General features: G+C 42.4%; 1 protein-coding gene across 1 annotated transcript in view; it reads right to left on the bottom strand.

Moving 5' to 3' along the window:
• Positions 1 to 8,003: 8,003 nt before the first annotated feature.
• The window catches only part of DDX58 (DExD/H-box helicase 58), a 117,511-nt gene continuing 113,149 nt past the window's right edge, over positions 8,004 to 12,365 (bottom strand). Inside the window, exon 19 of the mRNA XM_033926722.1 lies at positions 8,004 to 9,272. Coding sequence (XP_033782613.1) covers positions 8,952 to 9,272 — 321 coding nt within the window. The 3' untranslated portion in view covers positions 8,004 to 8,951. The remainder of the gene's footprint in view (positions 9,273 to 12,365) is intronic.

The raw sequence follows: 12,365 nt of genomic DNA, 5'->3' as shown, positions 1-12,365 counted from the left end.
ATTATATATATGGGGCACAATTCAGGAGCATAGTCGAAATTACAAATATACGTTACAGCCCTAATATCAATTAAAACAGAAGTCCTGGGTGGGAAAAAAAAGTTCTGGAAACTGATAAGACAACAGAAATGACAATTTTGATTTAGACTAAACCCTCCCCCTTTTACAAAGTCGCATTAGGCTTTTTTATCGATGGCTGCGGTAGTAAAAGCGCCAAAGCTCATAGGAATTCTATGAGTGTCAGAGCTTTTACCGCCACGGCCAGCAATAAAAAAAAGTCTTAACGTGGCTTCGAAAAGGGAGGGGTAAGTTGTACATGAATATATATCTTTAGTGTTACCAAAATTATTTCCCAGTTAATTAACTTGCTCTTTATAATGTTATCCACTTCAGTATAAACTGGGACTTAGCAGAATATGAAACCTCTTCACAGTGTACAATAGAACCTATCAGAATGGGGCAGAAAGGAAGAAAGTGCTGCCAACATGGATGAGTCGTACAAGTAGGACACACCTGTCTGGTCCTTCTTAAACTTCATTTCAAAGTTCCTTTGCAGTGATGCTACTGTTTGTTTACAGGCAGTCACTGGATTTTGTAATCCAGACAGATTACTGGGCTGCATCTATTTTTAGGGATCAGTCTGTTACTGTGGCAATTGCAGCTGATCCGATTAGACATCCTCCTGAAATGCACCGATGCGGCATTAGAAATCCATCCTTGCCATGGTGCGGAAATCAGACAAGATAACTGGCTGCTTCAGCCAGGCTTCACACAGCGCGGCATCATCAAGCCAGTAATTACTTCTGAAAGCTTTATTTGGTCATCATTGGTCTTTGTGCTGCACTAGCCATCACTTAATTTTTTGATGTTGATAAAAGTTTTGGACAGTGCATCAGGCAAAAGGCTTTCTGGCTTCTGCTTTTTTTATTTTATCAAGTGTCAACAGCTACATCTACTGGTGAAAGAAAGCAAGCATCCAGCTGCTGGGAGAAAATCATCCTTCAGACAATGAACTGACTGCTAAGTGCAGAACAACATTTCCTTGCCTATAAAATATTTGAGTTGATTTTATTACTTGGTATATTATTCAAACCATAAGAACCTAAGAATAGCCTTACTGGGTCAGACCAATGGTCCATCTAGCCCAGTAGCCTGTGGCCAATACAGGTCACTAGTACCTATCCAAAACCCAAGGAGTAGCAACATTCTAATGTACTGATCCAGGGCAATCAGTGGCTTCCCCCCTGTCTTTCTCAATAACAGACTATGGACTTTTCCTCTAGGAAATTGCCAAACCTTTTCCTAAGCCCATCTACTCTAACCGCTGCGAGCAATCTCTTGGCATCAATTTCCAGAGCTTAACTATTCTCTGAGTGAAAAAATATTTCCTCCTATTGGTTTTAAAAGTATCTCCCTGTAACTTCATCGAGTGTCCCCTAGTCTTTGTAATTTTTGACGGAGTGAAAAATCGATCCACTTGTACCCGTTCTACTCCCTCAGGATTTTGTAGACTTCAATCATATCTCCCCCCTCAGCTGTCTCTTTTCCAAGCTGACACGTGCTCGCACATCCTGAAGTGTTAGAATGGTTTACAATGTTAAAAAAAAAATCTCTTCAGACAATAACAATTGTCATTAGAATAAATGAACCCTCACATCAATACAACCTACTCCAAATATAATTAATACTGCCCCAAACATAATTCAATTGCAACCCTCATTATTAAAATCATTCATTAACAGTATAAAAATTTCAATAAAAGTATATTACCATGGCATTCAAATTCACATGACTTCCCATAAATAAAATTTATTTCACAATACAAAACTCTCAGGGGTTCATAATCGAAAGAGAAAAACACCCAAAAACCGGCCTAAATTGACACTTTGTCAAAATACGTCCAAGCGCTGATAATAAAAACGGGTTTTGGACATATTTCTAAATGACCTAGGCCTTCATAGTGCCGCTGAACGACCAAAGCTAAACGGGGCGTTTCAGGAGGAGTGTCGAGGGCGGGAGTTGGGCAAGATGTCGGCCGGCTTAGACTTAGTCGTACAGCATGTATATCCAAAAGTTATACAGCACAGGATCGACAGAACTTGGATGTTGTTACTTAGACCATTTAAAACATGGTCTAAGTCACAAAAACCCACCTAAATTCACCAGATAAGCACTGCAAACACATAATACAGACCCCCACATAATACCCAATGATCACCAACCCAACACCCCCCCCTAACAACATAAAAATCGTAATCACACCTTTAAAATTCAGCCTCCATACCATCATCACCTGGCAGCCTGGCATAGGAAAGCCTAGTCGTCCTGTACAGAGGCAGCTTAAGCCTGGGTGAGAAAAAAAGTTATGGAAACTGATAAGACAACAGAAATGCCAATTTTGATTTAGATTAACCAATCACCCTTTTACAAAGTCGCATTAGGCTTTTTTATCGATGGCTGCGGTGGTAAAAGCGCCAAATCTCATAGGAATTCTATGAGTGTCGGAGCTTTTACCGCCACAGACAGCAATAAAAAACGTCTTAACATGGCTTCAAAAAGGGAGGGGTAAGTTGTACATGAATATATATGCCGTCTTGGGGATGCAGGGAGCCTATGAGCGTCGAGAGCAGCGTGGGGCATTCAGCACAGCTCTCGGCACTAAAAACTGCTATCGCGGTTTAGTAAAAAGGGAGGGGGTATACTTGTCTATTTTTGTATAGTTGTTACTGAGGTGACATTGCATAAAGTCATCTGCCTTGACCTCTTTGAAAACCCGCAGAATATAAATGATAATTAACATTTTCTCTGCGTACAGTGTGCTTTGTGTTTTTAAAATTTTATTGTTGGTAGATCATTTGACTTGGCCATGAAGGCAAGGGGGAGGGAGGGAGGGGAGCTGCTGAAAGACATCTAGTAATCCTGGCAGGCTTGATTGTGCAGGGCTTAGATAATTTAGTACAGTCATGTGGCTTCAAAGATATATGGTGGTTTTTCATTTTAATGCTCGGGAATTTTCTTTCTGCTCCCATGTACATAAATCATTTTCAAGAATAGATTACATTTTTGTTTCAGATCCATTAATTCAGCAGATCACAAAAGCCAGCACAGACCCAATTATTTTATCAGATCATGCTGGTGTTTGGATTGAATTTAAAATTGCTGAACAAGATGGTAGTAGACCTGTTTGGAGATTTAATAATACATTGCTTGCAGATTCAAACTTTCTTGAGAAATTTCAATTAAAAATGAATTAATATTTTCAAATTAATACCTCAGAGGAAATCTCTTTAGAAGCATTATGGGATGCTTTCAAAGCTACTATGAGAGGGCAAATCATTTCATATTTGGCGTACATTAGGAAAAACTCAAAATGAAATTTCTGATTTGGAACAAAAGATTAAGGATTTGGAGTCACAAATGGCCTCAAAATGAGAACAGATTACTTTACAGGCCCTTTTAAAAGCTAAATATAAATATAATGAAATTTCCTCTCAACTGGCCAGGAAAGAATTGTTTTCTCAGCAAGCTCTTATTATGGAAACTCAAATAAAGCGGGAAGATTATTGGCTAATTACCTCAAAGCTAAAAAAGGAAAAGTAAAGATTGTGGCTATTAAAGATGAGAAGGGTGAAACTCATTTTCAAACTGAAAATATCTTAAAACAATTTTTGAAATATTGTAAAGCTTTGTATTCTTCCGAGCCTTAGTCAGATAAAGAACTTGAAGGTTTAAAGTTTTTAAACTTAATCAAGGGACCAAAAATTCCCAAGCATATAAAAGGAACTCTTGAGGAGTCTATATCACTAAGAGCTCCTTTTATCAAGCCGCGCTAGCAGGGTTAACGCGCGTGACTTTTCATCATGCGCTAACCCCCGCGCTAGCCAAAAACTACCACCTGCACAAGAGGAGGCGGTAGCGGCTAGTGCAGCTGGTGGTTTAACACATGCTATTATGCGCATTAAACCGCTAGCGCGGCTTGATAAAAGGAGCCCTAAAAGAATTACAGGCAGCATTGAAGTCCCTTAGAGTTGGATCCACTTCAGGTGGTGATGGTTTCACTTTAGAGTTTTATAAATCATCCCAAATTACCAACTTCAGAGGGAGGAGTAAATTTTCCCAACTTTTATAGGTATCATCAGGCCTATATACTGCGTCAGGGTATGTATTGGATCCTCCCTTTGTGCTCTGTTGCCTCATTGGATCTTCAGCTGAATGAATGAGCCAAAATATAAAATGAAATTAAAGGCATAAGCTGTTGATATTGCTTATGCCCTGACACAAGCTCCTACCATCTCGCTTGTAGACAACTGAGCCCAGAAGGATGGGAGGCAGAGCAAAAGAATGCTAATGAAGCTCCCTACAAGAATTCTCACAAGAATGGATTGAGTACCCCCCTAGTTCAGGAATGGAGTGTCTGTCACATTAGAAAGACCCTCTGTGCTGTAGACTATGGTGACATACAATGAATGTCAAAGTTTTTGGTATGGCTAGAACACGCCCGCGGGCCGAATCTGGCCCGCCTGGCTGTTTTATGCGGCCTGCGGTTCAGGGCCAGCATTAGGAGGGAGTAAACAGGGCTTCAAGATGTCGCCTTGCATTCTGTTTTGGGCCCTCACCTGATGGCAACAATAGCACTCGTGGGCTGCGGTGATCATCAGTTGTGCGTGTTGGCAACACAACAAAAATGAATTTAAGTGTGCTGGCCCTAGCAACACACCCCAGTGCCGGCCAGTAATTTACAACGCTGGTGTGGTTGTCAACTTGCACGTGCCGGCTGCGCACCAGTAATGAATTTAACTGTGCAGGCCCCAGCTGGGATGAGTCACTGGGGCTGGCACGGTTAAATTCATTTCTGATTCGCTGCCAGCACGTGCAAGTTGACAACCACACCAGCGGTGTAAATTACTGACAGGCACTGTTAAATTACTGCTGAAGAGAGGAGGAAGCAAGACTATAAGAGAAAATTGAGGCAGCGAGGGGGGATGGGGGAGGGGCACTGATTATAACTATAGCCTTGCCCCTCTTGATAGAGAATGACACGGTGGCGGTTTACCCGCGGCTACTGCTTTTAGCCGCGGATAACCCGCCAAAAACGGGGAATGAAAATTAGCAGCCTCTGCGGGGACGGGGACAAGGCCATCATCGCCCCGTGGAGCGTGAATGGTCTTGTCACTGCAGTGAGGCATAAAGGATCGTGCGGTCCCCGAAGCCCCCACCCGCCCACCCACACTCTGGCTCGATCGTTTAACCAGCTTCCTCTCTCCACTTCATCTTAGTTTGCCGGCTTTCTTTTTTGGCGACCGGAACGCTTTCAAAAGAGCCGCGCATGCGCGGCTGCTCAGTATTCAATCTTCTGCTCTGACCCAACCAGAAACAGGAAGTTGCAGCAGAGCAGAAGATTGAACTTTGAGCAGCCGCGCATGCGCGGCTCTTTGAAAGCGTGCCGGTCGCCGAAAAAGAAAGCCGGCAAACTAAGGAGAGCTGGAGAGAGGAAGCTGGTTAAACGATCGAGCCGGCGTGCGGGTGGGGGCTGCGGGGACCGCGTGTTCCGGCTCACACAAGGAAGGAGGAGGTGAAAGGGAAAAGTTTCTCTTCCTTGGAAATGTGGAAGGCAGAGTGGGGAGAAGACGCTGGAAGGGAAGAAGAAGACAGATACCAGACTATGGGGGAGAGGAGGGAAGAAGATGGGTGCTAGAACAATTGTGGGAGGGGGTGAAGGGAGAGGCACAGTAACAGCAAATGGAAGACGCAGAGAGAAGACATACAGTGGATGGAAGGAATTTAATGAGAAGATGTGGAAAGCAGAAACCAGACAACAAAGGTAGAAAAAAAATTATATTTATTTATTTATTTTTTGCTTTAGGATAAAGTAGTATATTAGTTGTGTTGATAAAAATTTATAAACAAAGCCCTGCCAGCTGAACATCTCTTTCTCTGGTTCAGCAGCAGGAACTTTGATTTATAAGAAAGGAATAAGCTAAATATTGCAGTACTAAGGCTTATATGGATGCTGCGGGGACGGTGACGGGGCGGTGAATGGGATGGCAGTGGCGGTGATGGGGCGGTGAAAGGGATGGCGGTGAAGGGAACGGCGGTGACGGGGCGGTGCATAGGATGGTGGGCCGGGGACGGTGCAGTGACGGGGACAGATTTTTTCCCCGTGTCATTCTCTACCTCTTGATTTCCACCTCCCCTCCTGACTTCCTCCTCCAGCTCTACCTCCCTACTGGCCCAGCGGTACAATGTGTACAGCGATGGGGAAGCATGAGTACCTCTCCTGCCTGCCTCCAATAATATTCTGCACAGCCGCAGTGGTGAGGGAGATGACAAAGGTAGGGGGGAATTATTTTATTTTCAATTTAGTGTTTGAATTGTGTCAATTTTGAGAATTTTAATCTGCTGTCTATATTTTGCACTGCTCAGAAAGATATACATTTGTTTCTTTTTCTCTGGGGGTTGTACTGCATGCAGAGTCTTGAATTTTAGGGTTTCTTTTTTATATAGTAGTACTTTTAGTTTTTGGTCCTGTATTTGCACAGGGGTTATCTGTGTTCTGGTAGGAATGAATGTTGAGAAGCATACAGTATATTTTGTGTAGTTTAATTTTGTGGTTAACCATTATGTGTTAATAAGATTATATTGTGTGTGTATATATATGAAAAATGAATGGAAAAAATTGTGTTATAATTAGTACTATTATGGGGGCGGGGTCTGGGGCTGAGATTGGGCGAGGTCTGGCTCGTGACTTAGCCTGAGTTTTGGATTTCGGCCCCTTAGTGTGATTGAATTTGACACCCCTGGGCTAGAAGGATTTGAACTTTCCTTAATATATTTGTTTCCTTATAGTTAAGCTCCAAGAATTTACTGGACCTTCTTATGCTGAAGATTAAAATCTTTTTATTTATTTTTTTATGCTTTTTTTTTCTTGTTATTAGAGGGTATATTTTTCCTTCTGTGTAAAAGGCTATTTTGTACAAGAGTTTATATTGATTTATAAATCGCAAACTTATTTTTAAAAGGTTTAAAAAAAATTTGTCGGCTTTGAATGTTCATAAATAACAATGTCAACTCCAAACAGGTTGTATTTATTCCAATTCTTAAGACTGTACAAATTACCTTTCTTAAAGGCAGAATCTTTTTAAACAGACCCATCTCTTCAATTAACAGTGTTAATAGACTACCTTCTCCTAGCTCCACTTCCTTTCTTCTCCCTCCTCCTTCTCTCCTCCCTCTCCTGTTCCCTGCTTCCATTCCTCTAACGCCTTGCTACCCTACTGCTCCCCCATCTCTGCCTCCCTTCCCTCTCCTTGCTCCTCCTCACCTTCTCTTTTCGTCCCCTCACCTGCCTCTTCTTCGAATGCCTATAATTTTTTTTTCCTATAACTTTACTGTGAATGTCAATTGTAACCCATTTTGAGCTCCCAGGAGAACGGGATAGAAATCTAAATAAATAAATAAACAGGACTTGCTTAGGACTTGTAAACAGATCACATCACACTAAATAAATTTTAACACTGAACAAGTCAGTTGAATTTTACCCCCCCCCCTTTTTTTTTACCAAGCCACGTTACTGAGCAGTACAACCTAAATGCCAAGCCACCCATAGTATTAGAATGGGCGGCTCGATAAAAGGGGGGGGGAGGGGGAGGTAAGTGAAAATATATTACAGACTCTAATTTTTTTTATTTTATAAATTGAATATTTATATATAAATTGAATATTTATATATAAATTGAATATTTATAAATTGAATATTTATAATATTGAATATCCAGTAATACAAAAGAAAAAAAAGGGGATAATCTCATAAACAGTACATAATCAATCATAGACAATTCCTTTTTAAGCCCACATAAATGGGGAGACATGATACATTTATTCACCAAACAAATTAGATTCTAATTTTTATGTAACAGTAGTTTCAAATATGCTCAGGATGGATGAAGACAATTTAGTTTACAATTTAAAATCAGGCTGAAATAAGCTTCCGCAATGATTGAATATAAAAGCAGTATAGGTTTATTTCGCATATACCATAGCAATTCAGCTAGAGTAATGAAAATCTCAAAATTACTACTACTACTTATTTCTAAAGCACTGAAAAGCGTATGCACTGTACATTTAACATTCAATAAACGGTCCCTGCTCAGAAGAGCTTACAATCTAATTTGGATAGACATGACAGAACATCTCAGGGTTGGGGAGTTTCTAGCAGAAGGAATGATACAATGGGTATAGGTATCTGACAGTAAGTGGGAGTTAAAATTATTAGTATTTCAGTTTTATAACTTTCTTAAATTTTTTTTTTTTGCTAAGAGTCTATGCATGTTGATCTAAATACAGGGGTAGGGAGCTCCAGTCCTCGAGAGCTGTATTCCAGTCGGGTTTTCAGGATTTCCCCAATGAATATGCATTGAAAGCAGTGCATGCAAATAGATCTCATGCATATTCATTGGAGAAATCCTGAAAACCCGACTGGAATACGGCTCTCAGGGACCTGCGTTCCCTACCCCTGATCTAAAAGATGCAGTATAATTTGCTTAATTTATTTGTGAGGAAATACTGCAATACTCCTACTTTAATACTGTTAAGACATTTTAGGGCTCATTTTACAAAGCTGCAGTAACAAGTCCCTCATGGCACATGTGATGTGTAGCTCATTCAATTCCTATGGGCTACATCACATTTGCCACCCCAGGACTCACTACCGAGGCTCGGTAGCTTCAAAATACAAAAATTACAAATTAATATGAAAAAATATATAATGGGTAAAAACCATGGTATTGAACAATTTTGATGGGGGTGTGGAATAGAGAGCATAAATGATCTACATGGCATGGATTAATATTTTGTATACAGAGCACTCCTGAAATTAAATATTCATGATAAATTGTCTTATAGTCACAACATCGGAATAAAAAGATAAAAGCCATTTTGACAAGATGAATTGGTCACTGAGAGTTAGCCTGTGCCTGCTTACTCATCTCTTCAATATCAAAATCCTTCATGGTAAAATTAACATCCACCCACTTTGGGAAGTAATACTGGGCACCTGTTTCAATATCCTCAACTACAAAACTTTCAATTTTAATTAGAGAAATGTCCTGCAATGTCAGATAGCTCCCAGTTATTCCCCAATCATGGCGGCATTTTTGCTCCTTGCATAATATTTTGGCTCTCTTATGGAAACCTTGAAAACATTTCGGTTTTGGGTGTGGCTTTGTTATGAAACGTGTGGCAAATGATTCATCAAGCACAGCATGATGAGCTGCCTGAAAAGACAAAAATCAAATTAGAAATGATACATAAAGTTAATCATAAATACCTATAATCCCCAGTAACACAGGCTATTCCTTTTGGTTTCATGTTTACACTATTATGATCTATGGCAGGGGTGTCCAACCTTTTGGCTTCCCTGGGCTGCATTGGCTGAAAATCTTTTTTCTAGGGCCGTACAAACACTAAGTGATCCTTTTATCAAGCTGCAGTAGGGGTTTAATGTGCGTAATACTGCGCGTTAAACCACCTGCCGTGCTAACCGCTAATGCCAGCATTGAGCAAGGCGTTAGTTTTTTAGCCAGCCGTGGGGGTTAGCGCAAGATGAAATGTCCGACACGCTAACCCTGCTAGCGCGGCTTGATAAAAGGACCCCTAACACTAGCCGATGAGCAAAAAAAAAAAAAAAGGTTGAGCAGGTCCCAAATCTGCATTCACTAATATAGAAGATGTATGTATCTAATAATAAACCTTCATTAAAGGGACACTGTGGAGTGGAACTTAAAAAAGCAGTAATACTTACCCTGACTGAGTGATCCTTCCATGTGAACTGCTGACAGTGGGAGCAGCCACAGGCTTACGCATCCCCACTCTGATGAGCAAGGTTGCGCGCTCCTGGTTCTCCCATTCACTTCTATTACAGCTACATCAGAGCGGGTTTGCTGAATCAGCTGTCAGCAGTGCACGTGGAGGATCGTTTAATCAGGGTAAATATTGCTGCTTTTCTGGGCCTCCCACTTTGAGCTTAAGACTTCCTCAAAATGTATATCTCCCCTGCTGTAGCTAGTAGGGATCCCCAAGCCTCACCAACTGATGGCCACCTCCTCCCCCTCCAACTTTCCAAGTTCTGCAGCTGGCAGCAATATTGCAGAGCTGATGCCTTCCCTCCCCTCCTACCCCCCTTGGCTTTCATGCATGCATGAAAGCAGGGGCAGCTCAAGGATGTTGCCATTGACTGCAAAGCTTGGAGAGTTTGAGTTGTCAGACTGAAGGAAGATGACTTCAGTTGGCAGGGTTTGGGAATCCCCACTAGCTCAAGTATTTATAAATTGCACTCAGGCGAGAAGAAACTTTGGTGCCCATCCACTAATTTTGGGCTCCAGTCCCTCCCCCAAATCAGCTGCACATATCCCAAAGCTAAATTGCACTCAGGCGGAGAGAAACTTTGGTGCCCATTCACTAACTTTGGGCTCCAGTCACTCTTCCAAATCAGATGCACATACCGCAAAGCTAACATATTCCAGTTAATAAATTCAAAATAAAACAATTTTTTCTACCTTGTTTTCTGGATGTTTTGTTTTTCCATCATTTTGGTCCCAGTTTCTCTTTCTGCTTTTTGTCTATCTTCAACTAATTCTCTTTCCAGTGTCTGCTGTCCATTTTTTTCTCCTCTTCTGTCGTTCCATTTCCTTCTTATGCCTATCTCCAATGTATTGATTTTTCCGTTTCAGCTTTAACTTTTTATTTTCTGTCTCTGTCCACTCAAATCTTGCCTTCTTTCTCACCCTTCTTCTTTTAAAATGTTCAGCTACCTCTCAAATTTCCATCGTCTTTCAGTCCATAGCTCTCATATTTCTCATCTCACTCCTTTCCCAGCCTCCTATTCCCTTCTATCTACTCCCCATTACCACATTTCTTCCACTGTACTCACTGCTCTCTCATTCGTCTTGTCATCTCCCTTTTGACCTCATCCACATGGCTCACCACTTTCAGAATCCCCCTCCCTCTCTCCACTGGTCAGACTATAACTCTCTGTCTCTCTCTCCACTGATCAGGCTATAATTCCCTCTCCCTTTCTTTCCATCCCCTAGCATCATCTTATCCCAGCAATCTTCCCTCCTGCCCTCCCATGGTTCCATCTCTCTTCCTCTATCTCCATGGTCCAACATTTTGCTCCTTCTCTTTTCTGGTTTTCTTCTTCTCTCCCCCCTTGATGCTGAACAATGAAATGGAGAAAAAAAAAAGAGAGATGCTCCATCTCTCTGCCTTCCATCCACAGGCCTAACATTTCTCACTCACTCCTATCCCTATATCCAACTTCTCTCCCTTTCTCTTCCCAACTGCCCACCCATCCCATCTCTCCCCCCTGCCTGCCTGCCTCTCTTCACCAGGTCCACCATTTCTTCCTTTCTCTTGCCAACAGTTCTCCCTTCAAGTATCTCTTTCCCTCTTCCTCCATACCACCCCAGGTTCAACTTCTCTCCCTTCAGACCATTGCCCACCATCTCTCTCTCTGTCCTCTGTTTCTGGCCCCATAAGCTCTCCCCCCCCCCCACACACAGGCCCAATCTTTCACTTTTTTAATACCCTCACCCTCAAAAAAAATCACAACATCCAGGAGGCTTCCTTGGCCCAGCATGTTCTCCCCTTCGCTCTGCGCCCATACATCTCTACCTCACTCCTCTCCTACCACCATGTCCAATAATTATTTCTCTGTCTCCATCCCTCCTCTCTCTGCCCAACAGTTCTCCTCTTTCTTTATCTCCCCAATTGCACCATCTCTTTCCCTCTCTCAGACACCCAATTCTCCCTTTCTATTATCTCCCTCACCTCTGCATCTCTTTCCCTCTCTCCCTCCATTCTTCCATCTTATGGCTCATGCTCCCCTCTATCTTTCCCTTCATTCTGTGTCCTACGTTCATGCCCCTCCCTCCTTCCTTCCATCATTTTTCCTAAGTTTGTGCTCCCTCCCTCTCAAGTCTTCTCAAGTCTCACACCTTTCTCCCTTCTGGGCTGCGGGTGTTTACCTTTTTCCTGCTCCCTCCTCCGTCTTGCAGTGTTCACTCAAAGCTGCGAGCAGCAGCTCCCACGCGCCTCCCACAGCTGATCTGAATGCGTTCCCTCAACACACCCTTCTCCCTTTCTCCCTTCTTGGCTGTGGGTGTTTACCTTCTTGCCTGCCCCCTCCTCCATCTTGCAGTGTTCGCTCAAAGCTGCGGGCAGCAGCTCCCATGCACCTCCCGCGGCTGATCTGGAAGTGTTCCCTCTGACGTCACGACGTCAGAGGGAATGCTTCTGGGTCAGCCGCAGGAAGCACGTAGGAGCTGCTGCCCGTGGCTTAGAGTGAACGCTGCAGCAAGACGGAGGAG

The sequence above is a fragment of the Geotrypetes seraphini genome, chromosome 1 (assembly GCF_902459505.1).
Source record: "Geotrypetes seraphini chromosome 1, aGeoSer1.1, whole genome shotgun sequence".
Classification (NCBI taxonomy): Eukaryota; Metazoa; Chordata; class Amphibia; order Gymnophiona; family Dermophiidae; genus Geotrypetes; species Geotrypetes seraphini.
Note: the sequence above shows the minus strand (reverse complement) of the source record. Positions and strands in the feature narration are given on the sequence as shown.